Source organism: Brachyistius frenatus, unplaced genomic scaffold, assembly GCF_029030835.1.
Source record: "Brachyistius frenatus isolate BFR_SWC_R1_liver_20210118 unplaced genomic scaffold, ASM2903083v1 Contig_48, whole genome shotgun sequence".
Lineage (NCBI taxonomy): Eukaryota > Metazoa > Chordata > Actinopteri > Embiotocidae > Brachyistius > Brachyistius frenatus.
In genome coordinates this window covers 314,227-340,903 of record NW_027210647.1, presented here as the reverse complement: position 1 = coordinate 340,903, position 26,677 = coordinate 314,227, and the positions used below count along the sequence as shown (strand labels likewise).

The following is a 26,677-nucleotide window of genomic DNA, read 5'->3' as shown; positions in this document are numbered from 1 at the left end:
ATGTGTGAATAAATAATGCACCCACAGCATTTGCATACATTAATAATGCATCAGTGTTCACAGGAGGTTCAGTTGAATTGTCACCAGTGGGCTGCTAGGTGAGGGATACTCACAGTTGACTGTGACTTTGACCTTGCGCTGGTCGGGCGGAGCCACGCCATTGTTGGTGATGCATTCGTAGTCCTCAGCCTGCTGCCTCTTGATCTCTGTGATGTCTAGGAACTCCCCCTCGCTCACCAATCCATCTAACGGCATAAGGTGGAAGTCAAAGGTCACCATTTATCAAATGCAAGGTGAGAGGCAAAATATTTAAGGTCTACTACGAGAGATAGCGCTGCCTGGGGACAGAAAACAATTAAAGAGGCCAAGATAGACATATCAGATAACAACATGAAATGCATATAGAGCTCATGGTGTGGTGAAAATCAATATCACGATACTCATAACCTCAAACCATTGTGTTTATTTTTAATTAATGACATTTTGCTGTTTACAATCATTAATTAAGACAACAGATTCTGACACTAAATCGTTACTGATACCAGAAAAGAAAAAAAAAATCAATGTAGAATTATCAGCAAGTCTATCTGTCATCAAGAAAAATTCATCATGTTTTTATATTTGTCTCTTGGCCCTCAGGCGGGCAGGCTCCTTTTTACGGATGCAAAATGAGTAAACATGATTTGACAGCAGTGACACCATTACTTTTATAGTGTCAGGGGAAATTGTAAGCTTTGCTTCAGAACACTGGACACCAGGGGGTGGCGGCTCATTCACCACATTACGTAGTGAGAAGAATATTTGGCTGTTATTTGATGTTGACAAACTCCCAGGTGCGGCCAAAACCAAATTAGTCAGTCTCACACTTTCGCTCTTTTTTTCCTTGGGCGACGAACAGCCGCAAAATCTCCTCAGAGGGGAGAGTCGAGGGGACGGGCTACAAGTTATTGCTCCTTCATGTGAGGGAATGGATGCTGGGGGTGTTATTGGCTCGACAGTGGCACAGAGTGAGCGAGAGAAGAAGAATGAGAGCGGGTGCACCATCCTGCTCCTCCTCCCTGAAAGTCTTAGCAGCCAGCTGTCTCACAGCCTCCAAAAACCATTAGGACTTTTTTTTTTCTTCTCTCCTTTCCCCTTTACCCCATTAAAGAAGTCAGACTGTGGAACACGACATAATATATAATCTCATCACTAACAAGGAAATCCAGTTCGTAAATTGCCGCTCACATTTCCCTTCCAAAGCCCCCCACTCCCAGAAAGAGACAAATTTAAACACACCGAACCACCATCAGTAGACCTTTACTCCCCCTCACAAACACACAACACCAACGCAATATACACAGACACACAGAAAAAGACGCTAAACGCCACGATTATTCCTGTCAGAGATTAGCGCGGCGGTTCTAATTGAAGATTATACTGGAGGATTATTAGTGCGGGTACTGAGCTGGAGACGATTATTTGCTGCTGCTGCTGCTGCTGCGGCGGAGGCTGAGCAGCGAGCGACAACTGCGGTGATGGCTGCTTGTGCCACCCGAGTGAGTGCGGGTGGGCGCCGGGTGATAGGCTGGGGGGTGGGAGCAATGTTATCCACTCATTCCATTAGTCGAATAAATATAGCGCTCTTGTGACATCTCTGTCGAGCAGGAAGAGCGCCCAACTTTCCCCAGAAGAGAGGTGGCAGAGAAGAGGGGGGGAGGAGGAGATAGAATCAGACAAGTGACACTGGAGAAATTACACACAAGGCTGTTACAGATGACTTCCAAGAAATAAAAAGGACAAAGAAAATAAAAAACGAGAGCAATCGAGCACTAGAGTGCGCATTACAGACATAGAGTGGTAATTTGCCAGAGATACCGTGCAAGAGGCTGAGAGATACACAGATATAGAGATAAATGAAAAAGAGAGACACAGCAACAAGAGGAAAACAGTGAGAGATGTCTAGTTGGCTTTTTGATATGGTTGGTTCTTTCATGGACTTTTCATCCACAGCACCTAGGTATGATGTAATATGACAGTGCAGAGCAGTCCTCTCACTCTCCCCCCTGTCTTCCCCTCCCCTCTCCATCCCCTGAGATCTCCAGACCTGCATTGCACACCTCTCCTCCCCTTTGGTGGGAGATCATATCTGAGTGAAGCCGGCCCCTGGCACTCCCACAATGGTGTGTAAAATACAGCTCCATCAACCACTTATGGCTTTTTGAAGGAGCCTGACTCCTGACCATCAGAGATAGTTGGATTGCACCTGAGTAGAGAGGGGCGTGTGAATGAAAAGGGGGCAGGGGGAGGGGGGGGGTAAAGGATCAGGAGTTCTGGCCTGTCCAACAGTGAAACCCTGCTCTATTCCTCCGGCAGCACTTTGAGCCTGACTAGATCATCGGGGCACTTGATTTCTCGGCTCCTCTTATCCATTTCCATTACAAAAACGCCTGTCAAGGCAGAGAGGTCTGATGTCAGGTTAAAACAGAGGGGGGTGGACGGGTTGACAGACAAGTAAAACCTGTCATTTGGAAGAGTCAGGGGCTGGATGTGTGTTAGGTGAGCTAAATGATACAGCAGAATTTGAAGCCAGTTTACCTTACTGCTCCAAACAAATGCTTAAAATTGCTCCATAGCATTTTATCCAAGTAGTTTATTCCATATTCTTCCTTGCATTTCTGCTGTTTCTATTAGAAACCGATATAGATAGAGCCTGTCCAGTAGTGGATTTTTGCATCTACATCTATTTTGACATTTTGTATTAAATATATTAGAAGGGGCCAGGTAATATTACAATTTCCCCTCTCCTGTTTCAGATCATGTCATGGTTCTGCCTTTTAGTTTGTTGGGTTTCCTGTTTTACTTTGAAATCAGTCAGCTCTTCGGCTTGTTTTCTGACGTCCTGTCCTTGTGTTTTTTTCCCCACCACTTCTTGTGCTCACCTGTGTTTCATTAAGTCATCAGCACTCTGTAATTAGGTCTGCCGCCCCCCCCCCAAAAAAAATGTTTTGAGATGCACCACAGTTTAAAGAATACCTTGAGCAACATGTTCTTTTATTACTACAAGCACAGCTATGGTGGTTTAAATTAATCCCACATACTGTACTGTCCTGCTGAATTAGTGAATTCTCACTGATGTAAATAAATCCATAGCTGAAAGTAATTCCCAACAAACTTCTGTTTCAGTAACATTTGCTGAACACTACATTGCATTCTTTCTTTTAGGAAATAATTAATAGTTTTGAAAATGTTTTGAAAATGTTTAAATGTTCAAGATATAATTTGTTATTTTGCAAAAAAGTTCCAATATTTATCTTCAGAATGAACAAATATGGGCTTGATTTGGGCGGAGTCCAAGGTTTACCTCAGCCCACATTGAGCTCTGCCCTGCCCCTTTTACTTTCAGTTCAAAATGCCGTCGGAAAATGCTAAATTTGAACTGTTATGTTACATACATTTCAATTAAGTTTATGGCTTTGATACCTTTTATTGTTGCTGTTAAAAGGGTTTATGATTATGAGTTAAAAGTGGTTCATGTCAAGTGTTTCTACATTTCTACGAAGCTTTTCTAACTCCGTGATGGAACGTAGAGACTAGCAGTTGTGATAGTTTGAAAGAGAGAAACGTGTCTGTCGACATTTGATAATTTTCTCCCACAATTAATGCTGTTTGAGAGACATGTAGTCACCCTTAATTTTGCATCACATTGGTTTGGTTATATTATGTCAGCTGGGTTTTTATTTGTTCAGATTCTGGTACTTCCAAAATATATATATATATATAAGTTTTGGTTTGCACTAGTGATTGTATAGCGATTTTATGTATAAATCTACGCCGCCCACATGAGCAACATCAGACCAATCAAAACTATTGTTACATGTCAAGTAGTGTAGCAACAGTACAGGATCAGTTATTGTGATTGGCTGTACAATTTGAACAGTTATGAGGCTCCACCCTTATCTGGCCCGTGATACCTGACTTCACCCTAAATGAACCAAATTATGTTGAAAATAAAACATTTTATGTAATTTATCCCTAAATTGACCAGATTATGTTAAAAAAACAAAGCATTTGAATTGAAGCATCTTCTAACATGAAAAACAGAAAGGTTAAAATTTTGCATTTTCCAACTGCATTTTAAACTGAAAGTTAGAGAAGTGTACTACTGGATATGGGCGGGGTCAAACATGGCTCCGCCCCCACCCGCACATTGAGCAACGCCCTAACTGCACGCTGCAGCGACAATTACCTACGAAAAAAAAAGAAGAACTTAGCATGAATCAGTAGCTCATATCTCCTTTAAGTGTTTGGTTCTTGAAGACGTGACATTATGACAGTGAAAGTGTCACAGTATGAACGATTGAAGTACACGAGGGCGGAGTCTGCAGATCCACAGAGTCTTTCCCTCCCTTCCAGTCCTCTGATTTCCCCACCCACCTGCACACCTGCTCCTGATTCCTACACCACCTGTCCCTAATCAACTTAACTAGGTATATATACCTGCCAACACACCAGTCTTCAGACAGATTCTCTGTGGTGTGCGTGTGTAGCTGTGGTGTTGCAGCCTGCCCAGCTTTGTCTGCCCCTGTTTACTGCATTACTGTTGTCAAACTCTGTGCTGAATCAAAACCAAGCAAACTATATTTTAATTATACCTGCTCTGTTGGAGTCTAGTTTTTGGGTGCACACAACACCTACCAGAAAAATCTAAATGCAATTTGTTGCCACCAATTGTAAACAACCTGTGAAATATACTTGGCAAATTCGACCTTCAAGGTTTATCATACTATCAGTGATGATTTAGTTTGCACCAAAAGCCCATTACCCCTACCCCACCCACATGAACAACTTCAGACTAATCAAAACTATGCTATATATATATATATATCAAATTTAAGAGGCTCCACCCATATCTGGCCCATTTTACTGGAATTTATTTGACCTTGAAAACATAAAGGTTCAAATTTAGCATTTTTCAACTGCATTTTAAACTGGAGGTAACAGAGAAATGTGTGAGTGGGCATGGGATGTGGCCAAACTTTGATTTGGGCCCCCGCCACCCCACTTTGGGCAACGCCCCCAACCTGCACACTGCAGTAACAATTACCTACTAAAAAACCCAAAATAAGAACTTGAGTATAATTCTATCAGTGGCTCATATTGCCTTTCACAGTCTGAACGACTGTAGATCACGACGAGGCCTCAGTCTGCAGGTCCAGGGGGTGGAAATTTTGATTCAGTCTTTCCCTGCCTTCCAGTCCTCTGATTTCTCCACCCACCTGCACACCTGCTGCTGATTCCCACACCACCTTTCCCTAATCAATTTAACTCTGCGTATATATACCAGCCAACACACTAATCTTCAGGCAGATCCTCCTTTGTTTGCGTGTAGCTGTAATGCCCCTTCCCCTGCCTGGATAGTTTGCCCTTGTTTACTGCTTTCCTGTTGCCAACCTCTGCACTCAATCAAAACCAAGCAAACCATATATTAATCATACCTGCTCTGTTTCTGAGTCTAGCTTTTAGGTCCATACAACACCTAGTGGAAAAATCCCAATTGAATTTGTTGCCACAGCCTGTGAAATATACTGAGCAAATGCAACCTTTTTTCTTTTATTTATCATACTATCAGTGACGCTTTAGTTTGCACCAGAATCACATCCCTCCTCCTCCGTGCCGCCAAGAGCATCTATTCATGCTAAGTCTGTGTGCCTTAATGGATGGCATGTCAAATGATAAGCCTGTGCTGCGCTGGTGTGTTTAACTGAACGAAACAAAACGCCTGTATGTCTCTGTGGGGGTCAACTGATGGATGCCAGTGAGACTGAATGGGTGCGACAGATTGTATCTGCGCTTTGGTGAAGATGGAAGGTGGTGGCACTTGCAAATAACAGCGCAGAGCAATGTTGCTATCTGCGCATGAGTAAGGACTCTGGTAACTGCAGACGAGTTACAAAGGGGTTGAAGACTTCTTGCAGGTCCCTCTCACCGCCACACCCACACATACATTTTCCACACAACGTCCACATGCGCTCCTTTCCTCTCCGCCCCTCCCTGCAGCTTCTCCATGCAGTCTCTGAGTAATGGGGGACAGATGGCCAGCAGCTTCTTGCTGTTACTTTGGGCTCGACCACCCCCACCCACCCCCCGCCCACCCTCTTCTCCACCGCCCCATGTCTCCTGCAACTGATGGCTCGGTTGCAGAGACTCCCACAGAATAGCAATGCGGGCCCTCCCTATCTCTTTCTCTGTGAGCTGAGGGGTTATGGAGGGGGTTGGTGGGGAGCAGTGTGAGACGGTGGGGGCGGTTAGACAGGGAGGATTGCTGACAGAGGAGAAATGCCGTAGGCTTTCAAGTTAGGACAACTGCACAGGGTTTGTGATGTAAGTCTGTGTGTGTGTGTGTGTGTGTGTGTGTGTGTGTTTTGCTGCAGGTGTGCTTCTATGCATGCTTTCCTTTTTCTCCCCTATATTTGTGTGTGCGCGCGCGTGTGTGTGTGTGTGTGTGTGTGTGTGTGTGTGTGTGTGTGTGTGATCACTACTGGGTTTGTCCCTGCCTGAGGTACTGTACTGTATAGGTTCACAAACACTGACTGTGCAGAGAAGGACATTGCGTTCACAGCAGGCTAACCAAGGGACAAACAGAGGAGAGAGGAGGAGGAGGAACAGACCTCTGAGTGAGGTCACACCTGTCTGTAAGTACAGTAGGTTGTGCATTTATTGGCCTAACGGTATAATTACAGCGTGTTGAGGAGATGCTCACACTGACCTATTTATTATTGCTTGCCTTGCTGCAGCATTTGATAAGTGTTACTGCCGCTGTAGTTGAGCTGCAAGTCAGCCAGTTACTGCTGTGTGATGAAAAGCACTTTAACCATGACTTCAGTGACACTTTGAAAACACTGAAAGTCTAAAATAATAATCCTTGTTCTGTTCGAGCTCTCTGTGAAATTCATCTGTCAGATTCAAAACTTCTATCAAAGACATTAGGAAACTTTCTGGCACACACATGCCGATACAGTTCACCAGACGGTCATGGAGCTCCTGAGCTTCCAGTTCATCCAAGTTGAGAAATAAAAAAAAACAAGAAAGTAAAATAATAAAATAACTCCTCTCTGAAAACAAACACCTAAAGTAAACTCAGGAATATTGAGTCATAGCACAGGATAGCAATTTTCTTTGAGACAATCAGATGACAAAGCAGTCCTAAATAAAAAAAACTAAAACTCTACAATCCCCAGATGCCATGTAATGGTGATTTGCCCGACTTTGGACATTAGTGGAGAGGACAGTTGGAGGATAATATGGAATAAATGCTGTGTTGATCACATCAAAGGAATCTGATTTCATCCATCAAACCTGCGTCCTGACCACCCTGAACGAACTCTGATTCCTCACACCAATAGCAGCTAAAAATAGCTGATTTAATGCCAGAAGTGGCTATTGGCTTCGTGATGCCGGTTGACAGAGTGGATGAAGACAGATGCTGATGATTACGGGTGGCACGGTGGGGATAATTACACATAATGTGTGGTTATTTGGGACAAAACATTGGAACATGGGGAAAATGTGGGACTATGAATTTAAGATGGGGACAGACTAAACAGCTGGGTTTAAAGAATGATGACAGAGGAACGAGGTATAAAGACACGGACATGAGCTGAATGCTGATAAGCTCATAGACTGGAAAGGAGAAAGGGGGAAAAAAAAGACTGGTGGAAGAGGGTTTGGGATGAATGTAAAGACGGGGAGATAAAAGGTGAAGCTGTGAACAAGAGATCTCTGGATCTGAAGACGAGCAAACAAAGAAGGGGTAGCTTACATTTCTGGTCTTTCCAGGTGACAGTGGGCTCCGGCCGGCCGACTGCCAGGCAGTAGAGGTTTACATTCTCACCCTCGTTCACCGATACATTTTTTGAGATGTTGACGATTCTGGCCGGCACTAAAAAAACAAGATCATGCTATTAAAATATGACCTTAAACTCCCTTTAAAAAAAAATAAATAAAAAAAAAAAAAAAAATCATAAATCATTTATAAGGTTTGGCCTTACAGTCTATTAGGGTGTTTAAAATATAATGCAAATCTCGGCACCTTAGACCGATAGGCAATCAGCTGATTAATGATCTGTGCCTTAGTGCTTACTGAACTGTGCAACAGTATGCTTGACCGTCTACTCAAAATGCACCGAATTCTAAATGGCTGCAAATGGGCATTAAAATCTCTTTGTCCTGACATCTAATCGAAGTTGATCTTTAAAGAAAAGGACATTTATAAGAGCAGTAGTTGGAGGAATTTTTACTTCTGTTTTTTAAGTGAATAACCATGACCACCCTTGAATACTATTTTGCCCCAAAGTGTTGGGGTACTATGTACTTAGTTTGATAACAAGGTGGCCCTTGTATTTAAATGGTCCATTATCATTGTTTTTAATGAGCCTGGCCCTGAGATTGTTTTTTTGGTTTTGTTTTGGGCTTGACTTTTCTCTATCTTGCCGGAGTCTAATACTTGCACTAAGAAAGCACAGATAGCAGTGGTGATGAAGCCGCTCCTGCTTGATGCACTGACTTGTAATTATTATGTCTGATATCAAGCAAGGGATGCAATTGTAGGCGACTTGGAATTGGGTGTATAATTGAGTTTATATGGTCATCTGTGCCAAGTTTTGGCCCCTGCAGACACGAGTGTCTGTTTGGCTGTAGTGCAACGTGGAATCTAGTAAAGCGGCTGACATTGCCTCTGCCACCTGCGAGTTGGGAGCCCGGCCTTATGTTTTCATTCCAGCATAATGTGCCCAATATATCCTGTTAAAAGTTTCATTCTGCCGGTGATGTATAGGTGCAATCTGCACCGCGCGGGCCAAAATATGCATAAAAATTGACACATGCTGGGGGGAAAAGGTCTGAGATCCATCCTCCGAGCAGTCCTGCATCAATACATCATGTCGCTCAGGATCAGGCAGACTTTCACTCACTTAGCTGCCGACTTGATGACCGAGCCCCAGTCGTGGTCCTGCACTGTCAGTTATTTAGTCAGGCAGTTGGACAGCCTCCTGTGTAGCTCATCTACTCCACATACAGCCTCATCCATCTGATCTGGCTAACTGTCTCTTTATAAAGACAAACTTAAAAGGCAACATGAAAACAACGAAGGGATTTACTCTGGACTTGCTTGTAGCTTGTTTTACTGTAACCACACACGCAGGCTCAATAAGCTTCACAAGCATTTATATTTTGATATTAACATAAATATGAACCTTAAATACTGAGAATTCATAGACATTAATGACTGAGTTGTTTATCATAAATTAATTATATTATATATTTAAGCATGCTTTAACAGAAAAGGAACACTGAAACATAACCACATAAAATCTTAATTGCTTCCCCTGATGTCAAACCTCAATCACACCCAATAGACAGCCCTATGCTTGGATGAATAACAATATACATAATTAAACCATTTAGTGGATCCAAGGCAGCTTACAGTACCACGGGCACAGTAAATCTTTTTTTTTTTTTTTTTTTTTTTTGCAGCCGCAGTGGCAATCAAATCTGCAGACTCTGGATATATTAGGGGAATTATCTAATATGCAGTAAACATGCAGTGGTCCTGCTGACCTTGTACGATGAGGTAGACGTGGGCGATTCGGGGCTTGTTGTTGGCCTGGAAGGTGCAGGTGTAGGGGCCCTCGTCGGTTACTTGCACCTTGTTGATGTGAATGGAGAAGTCGCTGTTGTTGCTGTTGACCAGCGTCACGCGCTTGTCCAGCGACCACTTATCTGTCCCAGCGAAAAGGATGTTGGAGCGGTTCAGCCAGGCCTTGTGGGTGACCTCCTCGTCGATCCGACATCTGCGTAACACCAAAAAGTGACAAACACAAGAGGCCTGTTTAACTGATTTTTTTTTTCTTTTTTCTGTGTAATGGCTTCTTGAAATATTCCTCATTGCAATCAGAGGAAGGTGGTACAGATGGTTGACAAATAAGAATAAAAACCTTTAAGTGCTCAGTGTTGAGCACCCATAAGCCACCAGAACAGCTTGAATGCACTTTAGAGTAGATTTTGTCAAAGACTGGAAATTTACTGAAGGAATGAAACGCCGTTCTCACAAAAATAATCCTCCTTTGCCATTTTAATTATAATGAGGACAAATGTCTCTTCAACTAGGTGAAAATACTGTGACTGTAAAGGTTGTAGTATATGATTCACATCATTATCATAATCATCAAACCATTCAGTAACCCCATGCTCCATGTCTGTATTTGTTCTGTCTCTCCACCTATTTACACAGATTCTTCATTTAGCTTTTTCATTCTGTCTGTAAACTCTTGGGTAATGCATTACAAATGAGCAAACTTGTTATGCCTCATCCTTGTTGCACAGGTGGAGGAAAATGAGTCAAGTTATAGAACATTTGGCTGAGATCCGTTACTGAGAAGTCGACAGCTTGCGAGCAATACATTGCAGGAGCAGTAGTCACATACCATTACTCACAACTCGGTTACTTTGTTCTGACTGCAGGACAACTTGAAAATGAAAATGAACGCAAGTGAAGATGCAAACAAAGTCCAGAGGTTTTGTCGACTGGAGATTTGCCCAAAATTGACTAAACTAATTATAAAGTTAATGACAATCAATCGGGCAGATACAGCAAATATAATAATAGTATGCTAAAATGCAGTAATTTACTTTCATTGTTCCCAAACACTGTGTCATGGTGCAGAGCAAGAACCCTGTGCCAAAGGTGTGAATTCAGTTCTCGGCTCGGCCACTAGATGTCCTTACCCAGCTTCAACTTGTGTGGGGACAGGCCTCTGTAGTCTGCTTGCTTAATTGATACAACCTGGATAAATGTTACTGAAACAGATCTGAGATCAGTTGCCAAGTCAACGGCAGTGAAACCGCAATGTAACAGCCAGAGAACAGGTAAGCTTTGAAGTCTTTAACAAACAGGCTACAAGCCACCGGGCTGAAGATCAGATCAACATGACCCAAGACTCAAACACTGCCGGCAGGTGTGCTCATAAAAGAAAAGGAAAACCATTATATTGTTTCATATCAGTTGTCTTTTCTTTGGCTGGTAGGTGTAAGAAAAAAAAGAAAGAGGCAATGTAGTAAGAAATGACACCATAAAAATGAATTGTGTACAAACACTATTAATCTATTTTTAAAATTAATCACTTCTGCACTGATGATGTTGCTACAGGACTGCAAGCCCAGAGGAAATGAGCACCATAATAGCATCAAATGTTCCTCCTCTTAATGGCCCGCATCAAAGCTAACACAACAGCATTGTCTCAAGTATTTGTGCCACTTGGGCAAAAGTGATTTTACATTAAAATGGAGTTTATTTATAAAGCTCTTTAGTCTTTTGTTTGACAGCTATTTGCTGTCTTGCGCAGACTAAACTCGCACACACACATCTGATTACAAAATACGGCATCACGAGCCCGATGATGAGGCCTTAAAGCCGTCCAAGTCGCATTGTAATCAACACAGGGACCACAGTTTGGAGCCAGGAATAAGAGTGATGCTCGTAATGAAACACTGTTGCACAGCTTTAGTGATGCCAAATTGTGAAGGAAGAAAAATGTTGGACTGAGAGCATAAATATTGCCACCCGGGTGCATTCAGTTTGGGGTTTTAGGGATGAAAACGGCAACAATAAATCCTATAGATCTGACTTCACAGCATCAATAGAACCACTTCAGGCTACACGTCTTGATGACACTATAGATCAGCTCGGTTCTTGGATTTTTCAACTTTGACAGAGATTCGTTGATGTTAACAAATATTGACAAAACAGCACAGAATAACACATCTGACTTTAGAGGAAGGCCAGCTCTTCTTTTAAGGAAAAAAGGGGAATGAAAAGAGGAATTTGTTGAGTTGTTAGAGGTGTAGGCTGTAGGTGATGAGAGTAATGTTGACTTGGATTTTTTTTTTTTTCTTTTGCACTGCTGAGTTGCCAAGCCAGGTCACATCCACACAAGGGGAAACAGCAAGTTGGCTGTTTTTCTGCTTGGTTGGGAGCTGGGAAAAGCTGTGATTTCTACTTTATCACTCACAGTTAGGCAAGTGTGGTTGGATGGAGAGGAGGGCCGCTCACTCTACATTATTATTAATACATCTAAACAAAAGGGGAAAAGTGATTGCAGAAAGAGTGGACGACTCCCCCGACATTTGATATTATTCCTCAATCAGCTAAGGACAGACAGAGTTGGAAAATATGGCACAAGGCGGGACGCCTAATTGAAGTTATCTGACGGAGAATTGGCAATTAAACAGCATGACAGGTGGTGGACGGGCAAACATGTTTTTCATATTATCAGTTGGTGCAGGTGTAAGATCAAGAGTTACCTCAAAGTGACGCTTTCCCCTTCCAACACTGTAATGTTGTCCGGCAGGTGTCCGAATTCTGCTCCATGCACACTGGACCCTGCCAAGAAAAACGAGAGGAGAGCACAATGAGCGTCCAATCACGACACCAGACTGGTGTTTATCAATCGCAGGTCAGGTGCTTGAAGAACGACTACGGATGTGTCCTGCATCCTGCTTATTTATTTCAGAAGGGAAAGTAATAAATACACTAAACAAAAGAGGCACACCGTCTGCACTGACCCCCATACTTGAATAATGATTTGGTTTTACCCTGCATTCTGGTGGGATGCGCGTTCATTGAACAGCGCTGATAATGAGCCAAGGGAAGAGGATTCACGCGGAGCTGCCGGAGCGTGAAATGAAGGGACAGCAACGGTAACAGAAGGGATGCTCATCCTGCCTACCAATACACACACACACACACACACACACACACACACACACACACACACACACACACGCACGCACGCACACACACACACACACACGCACACACGTACAGAAGGGAGATGCATGCTTACAAAGACGCAAACATACATCACAGACTCACACAGACACATCCTGAGAGCCATTAGCTGAAGAGGAAAAACAAACTTGGCATCTATGAGTGTTGGACACAGTCAGGTAAGGGAAAAAAAAACAACTTAAACAGTTTGAACTCATTTTTTGAGAACTTGCTTGGACTTCAAACAGAGATAACCAAAGACCTTATATGCTGGCAGTAATATTACCTACTGAGGCAGACCTCTGCCCAGTAAGACATCTGTCTCTGTCCATCTAAACTCTGCCAAAAAACAGCATGACACCAGATACCTCAGCTTGTGTCCTCACTCCATCTTTGACAATCTTTTCTTCCCTATGCCTGCGAGATGACCTCAATATCTCAATAGGCTGTCTTGCCTTGAGGTTTAATAAATGGTGACTTTATGAAAGGAAGCTGCTGCAGTCAGGTGCTAAGAAGCGGCTCAAGGTTTGTAAAATAGCCGCTAGAAGTTAAGGACACGTTAAGCACGCCGATGCGAGAACCCTGCTCAGACGAGACCCGAACATGTCGGCAGTGCGCCACTAAATGGATGAGAAATGAGGGTTTTTAAATTAAAGGAGGGTCTTTGTGGATTCGTGGCTTGATTACAAAGAATAATGAGAAAGGCTTCCGAATCATAATGCACATCATGGATCGCTAATCAAAAGTTGTTCAAACTACATAGCGAAAAGTCCTGCCAACTACACTAAATAGTAATTCATCATCTCTTAAATAAAGACTAATTATGCCTGTTTTTCAGCTTCTTTTCCTGATTTCCTGAATGCAAGTGCGGTTTGGGTTATCTGTGTTGATGTGCAATGGAAAATAAAGGCTATATTCATGCATGCGTATTAAAATATTGATGTGTCTGTAGTGCATGTGTCGCTTTGTGTAAGCAGTAACAGTGTCTAGGTGTCTGTCACTCCTGGGTGTGAGCGTGTGCATTTGTTTGCCGACATGTCAACAGCGAACAAGAAAAGAGGACAAACTAATGACGCCTCAAAAGAAAACTGGCCCTGAAAATCTCCCACTAAAAGCTGTAATCGCATTAATGGATGCTGCTGCTGCCACTGCTGCTGCACTATCTCGGCCGGCCAAGGATGCGAGGAACTGGCTCTGTCTCTCTCTCTCAGAAAGCCTCGGGGGAGGGGCGTAGCATATTAGCCATTGTGTCCAATGATCAAAAACTGTCACAAGCTTTCATTTATCTGCAGTTTTTGACTATGGAGTAATGTTTCATGGCATCACTGCACTCATGCCTCCTGTCTTAGACTCAGACGTTCCCCTCCTCAAACCCTCAGCTGTTCCCTTTCAAGTGCTCTGTACTCCACACACAAGACTTTATTTAGGTTAATTCAATTCAGTTCCAGGGCTCGGGGCTGGGAAACGGGTGTGACATGCTGTCATAAATACACTACCCCACATATGCAATTACAGACACACACACAGACTTTCCCTATCACGTAATGTAACCACGGGGACACACAGTCAACACACACATGCACTTATTTTGATTGAATGAATGATGTATGCACACAGTGAATGCTCCTAACAACATTGCGAAGGTTACAAACCAGCGGGGAGCTATTCCCATTTCCCTACTCAATTCCCATTTTCACAGCTCGATTGGCACCTTGCATTCTAAAACCTGTACCACCCTGCCTCCACTTCCAGGCGCCGCACAACATGATAACCAGGTCAACACATTCAACCCGCACTTCCTACCGCAGCACTGAATTACAGGACATATCAGTCACAAGCTACTTTATAAGACCCTCGTACACCACCATCGATGAACAGAGATGAACGTCAACAGAGCTGAAAGATGTCATTGTGTCATCAACGACAGAAAGATTCCCCTCACATTTCCTGTGGAAAATGTGACTTTACATATACACGAGTCAAAGATTCACGCTATAGACTGTATATAAAAGTGGATGTAGCTTCTGGGTCTGAAAAACGAGGCAGATGTGGAAGTGCCTTAAACTGCGATACCACTTGAGAGTCAGTGGAGGTTGGCTCCAAACAGCCTCTGGCTCCATAGACTCCCATTCAACTAGTTTCATAAAATTCAATAGAATTTCCCCATGAGTTATCTCGGCTAGCTAAAATTGCTCCTTTTTATTCGTTTTCTGGTGGTCCATCGGAAAAAAAAATACCGTCATGAATTAGAAAATACGCTTCAAAAAGCAGTTTTTTTGGGCAGCGTGTCTGTTTGATTGACAGGCCTGTGGTGTTGTCAAGTTACGGCTATCGGTGGGCGGGACGTAGTATCGTCGCGTTTCCAATCAGATCGAGTCAGATCCAGCGCTCGCCCCGACCCCTAGTTCGCCCAACTATGGTCACTTCTGGCTCCAAACAGCTCCGATCTAGCAAGACGGCGCCGGACAAAATCCGAACAACAGGTTATATAACGGCTGTTCACAAACCAATGGGTGACGTCACTGTTGGTCGCCGCTTGATTCACAGACAGGGACACAAATATTCAGCAACCACTCTTCTTGATTCATGCACACACTCTATATATGTATCTGTATCAGGTGTCATTCTGAATGCATCAATGCAACAGGATCAGCATCTGTATTTGAGACAACCTCCATCCTGAGACAAAAGATGTCCTCAGGGCAGCGCTGGGTTTTACACTCCTTTTTTTTTTTTGAGAAGCAGTCATAATAGTATCATCAGTTTGGCAGGTGGACTACTGTGTTTTCATACTAAGATAATATCAGAAACGTAATGCAGACCACGATGCAATACAAGCTGAGCCCACAGGCCTGTCAGATGGCTGTTGGACCTGGGTGTAGATTTATAGGTAAAGTTTTTATATATAAGAAACAAACAATCCTAGTGGCATTTTACGATAGCTTTGGTTCCATGCCCCTCTCCCAGTTTGATGAGGATTTTTTTCATCTGATCTGATAATGACAAAACTTTTGAGTACAAATTCAGTGATGTATTACTTTATATGAAACCGTTGTTTTCATTTTCCGTGCCGAATGAGATTTTGAGCCAAAAAGTGTCAGGAGCTCTGTACACTAAAGTATCTGTGAGAAAATGTATGGAGATAAATGGTTACTGCTTCCACGTAGGGAGGAATACAAAGTGTGCTTCTGCAGCATGGAGTGGGAGTGTTGGATGTAAAACTAAATGTAAACATCATCTGGCCGAACAACAGCATGTGTCTCCTCATTCAGGCAATTAATTCAAATGTAGCCCGGCCAAACCACAACGGACATGATCAAACAGAGCAGTAACGAGACCAGAGTGCCGCTGCCACCACCACCAGTGTGCTGCTTGCACGAGCAAAACACCATCTTCAGACGTCACTTTCAATTTCTCAGTTACTTTTGGCTTTATCGATCCCTATCTTTAGATTCTCGCTTTTTCTCTGCTCCCTCCGTGCGGCTCGGCACGCAGGCTGAACTGCACCCACCCAGAGGATTCAGGAGTCTCGCCCATCGACACTCCAGAAAGGAGAGCACTTGCCAACAGGGAGGCTTAAACCATCGGCTACTCCGCAGACTCTAAATGTGGAAACAAATACACAAAAAAGCTTTTTGCCGCTTTACTAAAACAAAGAAGCGGGAGAGAGTAACGGTGAGTCTAGATGAAGCAGAGCTGAGTATGAATGATAAATAAGCAGCGTTGGACAGTGTTGGTGATGAACACTGCAGTGGCTCCTGGTGTTGACGTGGCCACCGGCATATTGAATTTCCCTGCTTCACTGCTGTCTCCAGAAGATACAGTCTAGTCTGGCTACTGGTATCTCTTGTCCTTGTTATGATCTGCTTTGCACACAAATGGAATACCCCTTCCCTCCATACCATACCATACCATGCACAGACACAAAGACACAATTGTACGGCGTCCAAATGACCCACCACAAGCCTGTTGAGCCTCGAGTCTAGATTTGACATTTTAAAATAAAGCAATTTTATGTGCATGCATGAGGGATTGTACACTGGGATACATTGGGCTAGAAGACTAATTCATTGACAGTAGGTCTTTATATTTGGTCTCTCAATTCACTTATTGCCAACAAAAGCAGAAATATGCTTTCCTCGTCTGTGGATGACACTTTACTGTATCTGTTGCCAGGCTATATGAAGACATTCACATAATTCCCTCCACTTGTGGTCCGGTCTTTTTGTCTCCGTGCTCTCCTGCACTGTCTTTTGTCTGCAACAGCATTGCAAGGCTGCGTGCTCAGTACCCACGAGACATCTATTATGTGATTTGTATTCTCTTGACTTTTACATGCGCCTGTTTGTAATTGCACTTGCTACTGGCAGACACTTATGAGTGGAGCTCTATTGAGCTGTACAACTTTAGCCCGCAAAGTCCTTGAAAGGCTGTCTTTGTACTGTTCATCTATTTCGCATTGCCCTTGACGATCAAATAAACAGTGAGGAGGGAAAGCTACTTCTGAAAGCATGATTGGCGTCAAGACGGATAACGGCAGAGGCTATAATGAAACCCGTAACAATAATCCGTTTTTAACGGGGGGCTGCTGTGGTTTTGAAATTGAAAGGAGGAGAGGAGAGAGGTATAGCACGAGGTAGAAGGAAAAAGGTGACGATAGATAACGGTGGCGAGGTGGGGTCCTGAAAAGGAAAGTCATTGAGAGTGAGAAAAAGCTGTCGCGGTATAGGGAATTAGAGAATGTAGTAAGAATAACTGCAGCAGAGGAAGCTGTCGTGTAGCAGTAGTATTAAGTGATAATAGCAGTATTGGCGATAGTGGTAAGCAATAAGAGCAGCGTTAATATGAAGAGGAGGGAAGGATGCAGTTGGTTACGCCAGGGCAAAGACCAAAGCAAAGGAAAGACACACCCGCATAATTAACACCGGCATGCTGCAGCCAATTAAATATTTACAGAGGCACTTCCCTTCGACACCTTGATGATGAAGAGAGGCAGCCCAAGGATTATCAGATGCCAGGAGCCGCAGGCAGGAGACAAGGGGTTGGGAATGGGGGATTAAATATTAACTGGCCCAGATATCCCCTTCTCTACCTCATCTGATCCCATTAACTCCGGACGGCCCAAATCAAACCTCATGTCCACCTCTTTGAAGCACCCTCTTCTTCCTTCCCCACTCCAACCATAGTCATTCAGCCCCTTTCTACTTCCTATCAATGGAGCCTCCCCCCTCCCCCACGGGCTGCTTCCACCTGTCAGGGACAGAGCAACAGGAGACCGGGGAGAGAGTGATGGGCAAGTGGCGAGAAACCACCTGGATGCCTCGCTCAAACAGCACAACAAGATGGATATGCAGGTCGCTTTGCTTTTCACAATTGCCGCCGAAGCAAAATGGATGTCGGCAGGATTCCACTTGACAGGAAATCTAAGAAATGTCAGAGAAGTCACAGTGAATGAATTGTTTTGAATCTGTCTGGTAATGTCATTTTTTTCCCCCCGAGACCAAATGTGTTTTTTCCCCCTGTTGGAGGAATGACTAAAATGAGTGTTTACGTGACTGTGGCTTTTTTTTGACATTAAGTGCTCTGGCGAGCTCGTTGTGAGGCATCAAGAGGATTGTTCTGACATTTTTAGCTGCTCTTCATTCAAGGTCGTGTATTTGAGTGGTCATATAAGAGCCCAGATATTCCAGCAACTCTGACACACGTATAACCAGGAGCTCAGCTTGATCTCACAAGCGTGCAAAAACAATTAAATTTAACAGAGAAGCAGGTCACCACCCTTGGGTGTTTAACTTGGCCTTACCAAAGATGTGACATCTGCCCCTTTTATTGTACACATGCGGCATCCACAATTCTTGCCTCTGGTCGCTCCCTCCCACCCAGCCTCCTCCCTCCCTTCCCTTGTCTCCCTCCCACCTACTAATCCCTCTTCACACATCAATCAATAGAGCACTGCAGAGTGCACAGAGCCATACAGTACTCAATGCAGCAGTTGTACAACTTCAATGGGCAGCCACAGATCTTTACCACTGAATCAAGCGTGGCTGAGGAGAAAAGCCGAGCGTGCTAAAACCAGGGACGAGCCCCACTCCGCTTTTCTTTTACCCCCTATTTTCCTTGGACTGACGCCTAAACCCCTTAGCACTCTTGAAATCAATATAGTAGTTAAACTGTTACTTCCTTTCCCAGTGAGTACACACACACACACACGCGCCCGCCTGCCTTGCACAAGGCCCTGTAGACTCCCCTAAATACACCCTGTGCACTGGTAATTTGACAGATTTGTGGGCAAGTGCTGTCACTGCTTTAAAAGAGAAGCTTAAAATACTGATTCACCCCCAAGTAGCTCCACATCTAACATCCTCTGACAATAACATGCTTTACAAGCAACAAAAGGAATATAACACTTACAGTAGATGCAGCCTAACGGCAGCATGGTGCCTTCTATGACGCCCAGCAAATCAGAGCTGTGAGTTCACAGTTCAGTGTTATATTTAGGTTACGTATACCCTATTGCATACAGTACGTGTTATACTGCAGTAAAAGCACACAGTAAAGGCGGAATAAATGGATAAACTTTTGGAGATATTTGCATCTTACTGTCAGTGTTTTCATGTCTCTCTTATGTTTAATAGTCCTGATAAAATCAGTATTCTGTTAAAGATTCCCAATGGATACACCTCTATTTACTTTTAATTTAAAAACAGACATGCTCAATGTTTGTTGCATTTTCTTCCTCGGACAATATTTCAAAAACTTTTTTTTTTCATATTCTGAAACCTGCATTGTTTGCTTTGCCGTACAACCACTGACTGTTGAATAGTGTAAGATACAAACACAACAGGGACATTGTTCCACACAGTCAGTCATGGTCTAAGACTCCAAAGTGAAACCTTAAATGGGAAGAAATTTCTGCTATCAACATATATACAGTAAAGTATGGAAATATCTAACGTATGCAAAAGAAATGTGTTTGTCTGAGTTTCTTCAAACCTTTGGACATTTGTTATCATGGGAATACACTTTTGAAATGCTTCTTACTAGATTCATTGTGGCTGTGATGAAATGGGATATGAGAACTGTAAGCAGGAGGAAGGCAGACGATGGATAGAGAAGAGGAGGAGGATGACAAATAATGGAAAAGATGCTGAAGAGATATGTAAAAAGTTCCCCTAATCAAATGAAGAAAAAGGATTTGTAATAACCCTCCAGGAAGATACATACAAATGTTTTTGGATCCCACATGCTGTTACAAATCACTGACATCTGTGGTTAATACAGATTATTTTAAATAAGACAGGCACTATAGTTAATTTAGAAACGGTTTCTCAGACTAATAACAGTCTCCGGAGAGGATTACTTCCTATGAGGCACACTAAGGATCACAAACAACTGTTGTTTTTTCTTTGCGTTTTGAAATTGCACAAAGTCAGCCTAAGAAAATGATGAACCCTGTACCTGGTTGTGGAGAAGTCTGGACTACACGGTGGGTCATGCTGTGGGTCTCAGGTGTGTTAGTGAGTGTGTTAAGGACATTGCTGAAGACTGTTAGAGGTGCTCAGTGCTTTGTTATCATAGTTAATGGGGAAACATTAGTGTCTACTGTTATCTGCAGGCTTTCCCTCTCTGCATGTCTGTTATGCATTTACCTTTTGTGAATACTCCTGCTCACATAAGTATGGCTCCATGACTCATCACATCGGTTTTTCTTGTGCATTATCTATATGGTAAGAGTCATATACTGTATTGACACACTGATGAGACTCTGTCCCAACGTCAACAGACAAGTAGCACAAAAAGCTGTCAAAGCAGTTTAAAAAAAATCACTCGTCTGACAACAGGGACCCCTGATCTCCAGGATGTCCTCTCACTGTGAAAGCGATCACTCTTCTTGACCTTAGATCTTTCTAAGAAGAACCAATATCTCTATTTGTAATAAAGAAATACATCACCCAGTGCAATAGTGTGCCTCAGTGATGGGTTTTTGACAGTATTTGAACAACAACGAAGCTCTGTGGCACAGAGGGAGGAAACTAAATCAGGGTTTGGATACACAGACTATACTTGTTAGTTTTCATCCTTTCTTGGGATTTGTTGACAGGAAGAAAAAAACTGAGAAAATCCCTAAAGTTATCCTTTAACCAACACTGAATGTAAGGAACCAACAACAGTGTTTCTACTTTGCACCCAACGGACAAGAGTCATCATTTCTTTAGAGCTTTGTCTTTTGAATGTCATTTGTTTTTGGTATTTGCTGAGATGACTGATGCTGCTATTTTCTTGGGAGGACAAGCTCGCAAAGTCACATTTTATTCAACTTAAACACCGTGAACTGTGCGGCACAAAAACTCGCACATAAAACAAAAACTTCAGTGACTATTTCTAACAGTTTTTAATCCTGATTTGCTTGTGATCAGTCGTTTAAAAACAGAATTTTTTTTTTCACCAAGTTGTAATTCAATCTGAACTCTTTGCCCTGTTTTAACTACAATATTAAAATAAATAAACAATAACTGCATTTAATAATAAACTGAATATGTGGTGGTGTTCCATATTTGAGGTCTGTTTATAGGGCGCTGTGAGACTGAATAAATATGACCAGCCATGCGATTAAGCTTCCAGTTCGGTGGCGAGGCTTACCCTATAGTTTACACTTGAGCATCTAAGAGGCTACAATAAAAACAGCAATTACCGGCTGATAGTGACAGGAGACAAAGACGTGTAATAGCACGGGAGCAGTTAGTTTTTGATAGGACCATTGGCTGTAAAACGGAGTCGAAAGGAATGAGGCATCAAAAAGTCAGTTGAGTGTTTGGACATTGTGTGTGTGTGTGTGTGTGTGTGTGTGTGTGTGTGTGTGTGTGTGTGTGTGTGTGTGTGTGTGTGTGTGTGTGTGTGTGTGTGTGTGTGTGTGTGTGGAATGGATGACCAGCTGCCACTGGTCATTTATGACACACTTAAACAGTGGGACTAACGAGAAAAACGAGGGCTTGGGAATCACTGCCGCTGTTAATCTGGACATTAACTGACATTGAAGGAGCTGAAATCATGCAATCTCCATCAAACACAGAAGACAGTGCGCTGAAAATGCATTCAGTGAATTTTAAACAAAGTCTGGAGTCACTGCAGAGCTGAATAAAAGATTTGTTTTTGCTTTTGTTTAGATTTTTATTTTTTTTGCATGCATGCATAAGCCTTTACAGCACCACCACTGACTGAGCATATTAATTGTCCCCCCCCCACCCCCCCAACACCATTCATTTCGTTCTGATAATGACATATTTCTGTGGAAATATGCAAAATATGTAATATAGTCAAACAGAGCAATAAGACCAGTTAATTGTAATGACTGAATGGAGGGCAATTAGTCGTCGTCTGACGCCGCTATGCTAATGAGCAATCTAAAATAAGTCATTATTTGTCGGCGCCTTTTTGAAAAGAGCAAAACAAGATGAGACGACATTTTTGCTACAGAGAAGCAGCAACATTTTCACATTAACACACTTCAAGCTCAATACATGCAAATAAAAACTGCTGCTGGATTGTGATGGTTTCAAGTGCACCTGGTTTACATTTAAGCACACATGCGTGACCATGAATTCAGAATATTTCCTGCCGTGTTTGACTGAACATTTTTAAGTGTGCGTGGGCTCCAAGCAGAATTTATGTGTGTCTGTTTGCTTGTGTGTGGGCTAATGCGTTGTGGACCACTAGGTTGCTTGTCCATGGGTCTTGCTACCTGTACCGCAGGGGGGGCGGTAGGAGAGGATGAAAGGAGCTGATCCGAGCGGGGAGGAAAGGCTGGAGGCGCAGGCCGAAAAATAAAAAAAAGAGGGCGAGCAGGCCGGGGTAGAAAGGGGTTGGGATGGTGGAAGGGGAGGGTGGGGGCGGGAGGGGGGCAGGGCCCAGGAGTAAGGGGCTGTCAGGATAATTCACAGCAGCAGTACTTGCTGCGAAGAACAAAACAGAATTACCTGAGGGAACAGAAAACAGCTAACACCTGCTTAGGAAGAAACTCCTGAGGGAGAGAATGGGAGAAGGAGGGAAAAAGGAGGGAGGGATGGTGCAGTGTACTCAGACGCTGGCAAGTACAGATGAAGTAAGCATCAGCGTGTGTGTGTGTGTGTGTGTGTGTGTGTGTGTGTGTGTGTGTGTGTGTGTGTGTGTGTGTGTGTGTGTGTGTGTGTTGGTGAGTGGGTGGTTAAGTGTGCGTTTTTGTGCATGTGTTTGCACACTTCCGTCTGTTTGTGTGCGGTTAGACTCTGCCTGCTTGTGCCCACAGACATCCTTACAGCTGTGGAAGGGCTTCATTTGCATTCTGAATCGCAGCAGCTCTTTGCCATTGTTTCTCCACCGCTGTGACTCGTCACTGCTACATCCTGCACACATCGCCGCCGTGCCAGTCGCGTCTGGCTGCAGCTGTGCCGGAGAGCGAGTGGCAAACATTAAAACCACCGCCACAAGCTCGGGCCTCGGCCTGTAAATCAGAGGGCACTCGGTTGATGTTATTTTTCCTCTGAGCTGCCTCGTAGTGGATTCTCCCTCAGCGAATCTTGGAGCTTCCCTCTCTTCCTCTCTGCGTCCTTCTCTCACACCAGATGGAAGTCAGATGACACCCCAGCTAGTTTTTTGGCACCACCAGCATGCTGCCGCTGCTCAGTTGCAGAGAAGCCCCGACCCGTTCCCTCGACAGCATTATAGTCTCGCTCACATGCTCCCTGGTTGCCCTATTCATCTCGCTGGGAAAAGAGGCCCCTTTGAGTTAAAAATATTTCAGACTTTGAAGACAAGTCTGGCCTCGTTTTCACCCTCCAGCCCCGTCTTTCAGCCTGGGTGATGGTGTGCTTTTGGTATTTCTTTAGAGAGGCCGGTGCATTAAGAAAAGAGCAATCGATAGAGAGCACATTTAATCTTTGCAGCTGAGCAAAACGGAGAGGGGTGTCGTGTGTGACATGCAGAAAAAAAACGACTGAAAATGAAAAACAGAGAGATGAAAAGAGAGGTAAAGGTGAATAAATATGTCGTAATGTGTTTGAGGAGGAAACAAGCAGGAAGCCAGTTACTTGGGGGCGAAGGTAAGCTGCGCGTTTATGTCAGCCCGGCCAGAGTGAGCCACTTATGAATCTGCTGGCTCATGTTCCTGATGAAGCTGTTTTTACCAAAGCCCTAGGCTATCGAGGAATATGAGGAAATCAGGAGCATAACTAAAGCTGTGACAGAAGTAATGTGTAATTAAATACAATGCCACTGGCTAATTTGCCTTTCATTTATCTGTGCACATCAGTTTCTTGTGCGTTTTCTTATTGTGTTTTCTTGCAGAGAGTGTTGCATAACTTCCATTGTGGAGGTTATTAATCTTTCAGCGCACTCTTATAAACAAATTCCTAAGTCACCGTAAGTTATTAGAGAGCCCGTCTCCTTGGAGCTGTTTGAATTGGATTAATGCCCCTTTGTGTGGAGCACTGAAAATGATCTCTGATTCCCTTCCCTCATTGACACATAACAATTTTACTACTGTGACACAAATACGCACACACTACTTATGGTTATGCGTAAACAAACACAATATCAAGTATTACATATGAGCACACAAACACATTCACACTCGACAGCTATAAATGCTGAGCGAATAAAAAAAAAAAAAAAAAAAAAAAAGCTGGAGAATCATTGATTTTTCAACTGTCTTACAATTTACAACCTACAATGCACAAGGGAACAATGGGGATGGAGACACAGCCATCTTCCTGAGACATGAATTGAAATATTAACAATAAAACATGCACAGCTGCCAGGTTGTATTGCAAATGTCAAAGACTGTGTAAAAATTAGCGTGTATGGCAACATCTTTTATATTCTGAGCTACCAGGAACACCTAGCAGAAAAAATACTACAAAAATACCAGAAACTTTGAAGTGGAAAGTATCTTCTTAACTTGAAATCTAATGTATTGAAACAGATTTTCTATTACCACAGTTTAGTACAAGATACACTGAAGACTATCAGACAGATTACGTAATTTACATGTCATTCATCATTACTATTCAGCGAGCGACTTTGTCATAGCGAGATTGCTTTCTAACACGTAATTTTTAACCTTTTTACAAGCTGTCTCATTATCTTCAGTCACTCTGTAGTGCAGCCGCACCGACTTCATCTGCAAATGACCCGACAAAACATTAGCCAGATGTTTATTCCTCTGCATTTGCACAGGAGTCTGGAGTGAAGGATTAAAATCAAACCCCGAGATGTAAGTTAACCTGCAGCGAAACACCATTGTGCCCGACTCAGTGCATTTAGACCCTGATTGAAAAAAAGTTTTTGAACGAAGAGGATATTAGAAGAATGTTTCCAAGAAAAAAATATCTTTCCTCGGATTCCTTGACACTGTTATACAATTTATCATCAATCTGTGATGCTCACTGTGTTCCAGGAAATTTTTGTGATGAGGTAATTTACTTTTTTTTCTGCACCCACTTTGCAGCAATCTAGTTCATCTACAACCTCTATTAAAGCTACAGATTCATTGTAGAATTGCATAGTTAGAGCAAAAAAGTGAGATGTCAGAGATTTAAAAAGAATATTACTCGTGTCCCTGAAACCCAACATCTTTTAACCCACTGCGCATTCTGGTATGCACTGAGCACGTAATGGATTTTCCGCTTTCTTCACTTTGTTTTCTGCCATTTCTCTCTGCGTAGCACTTGTAAGCTGCAGTTCTTTCGCCCTGTGTCTCCACCACTATCACGGCAAAGTGTGTAATCCGTCTACTAGGGGGCAGCGTGTCAGTCTCCGAGCTTTTGCTTTCAAAAACCAAACCAAATCAAAAGCTGTCAAAAAACATTTGCTTTAGGACAACAAAAACATGAGGAAAACTACGTGTCAGGGTTTCGGGAAAAGCATCACACAAACACACAAAACGTAAACCCCAGCCTCGTACTCGGTGGTCCATGACTTTCGCCACCTCTCCAAGCCTTTGCAGTTTGTCTCGTCACCTCCGTCAAGTGATGTCTGTCACATGATCTCCATCATGTGACCTGTCTCAGTTGACGCGAGTCTCCTTCTTGTGCCAAGGCGACACCGGGCCTCACAGCCACTCGCTGCCTTCTAGCGGACTGGTGGGTGTATTACACCCTCTTCTTTGATATTGGGCTGACTTCCGTGTACAGCTGCCCATCTCTGTTGCTTGCGGTCAGACAATGAAACCTAGTGAGGGAGAGTGACAGTCATCGGCGATAGGAAAACGCAAAGAGGAATACTTGTGAGGTTGTGTTTAATAAGAGAAGACAAGAGACTGCAGTTGATTATGTTCAGTCTCAGATTGATAAAGCTGCTTCAGTTCAGGTAAACACAACAACGTTAACTTTCTGTCACCCAAAGTTGTTGTGCCGCTCCTACATCAGGGATCGTCATATTTTTTTGTGGTGTTTCCTTCTGTATCAAGTAAATGTGCGCAATAAACATTTTGAGAGAAAATAAAATCTTGGGAGAGAATCATGATCTCGGTTCTAAGAAAATTGTGATTCCCATTTTATACAGTCATGCAGTTCTAATACAAATTGAAGGGCTGTGTGCTTTAACTGAAGACGCTATGTTAGCATGCTTTTAAGATTACATTGTACTGAATTTTTATTTCTAAGATCAAGGAACTTAACTACCTGCATTACATATAAGGTTAATAGTAAATGTCACGTTAAAAAGAAGCCCTAATTGCAACAAAAATATCTTCTGTATGGAAGTTGGTCCTGAGTATTATCAGAGTTTAGTTCATATCAGCGGCTCTGTCTGGCTTTTTAATGGTTATTCAGCAACTCAGGCCAGCATTGGATCTTTCATATTTCATATTTCATTTTTCCTCATTATTCTCATCGGGAT

The 26,677-nt window shown here is 43.1% G+C and overlaps 1 protein-coding gene across 3 annotated transcripts in view; it reads right to left on the bottom strand.

Moving 5' to 3' along the window:
• iglon5 (IgLON family member 5) overlaps positions 1-26,677 on the bottom strand; it is a 96,061-nt gene that overhangs the window by 7,983 nt on the left and 61,401 nt on the right. For all 3 annotated transcript variants that reach the window (XM_069703783.1, XM_069703784.1, XM_069703785.1), the window contains 4 exons: positions 12,340-12,418; positions 9,598-9,830; positions 7,802-7,921; positions 114-245 (listed from right to left, as the gene is read on the bottom strand). In XM_069703783.1, coding sequence (XP_069559884.1) covers positions 114-245; positions 7,802-7,921; positions 9,598-9,830; positions 12,340-12,418 — 564 coding nt within the window. The remainder of the gene's footprint in view (positions 1-113; positions 246-7,801; positions 7,922-9,597; positions 9,831-12,339; positions 12,419-26,677) is intronic.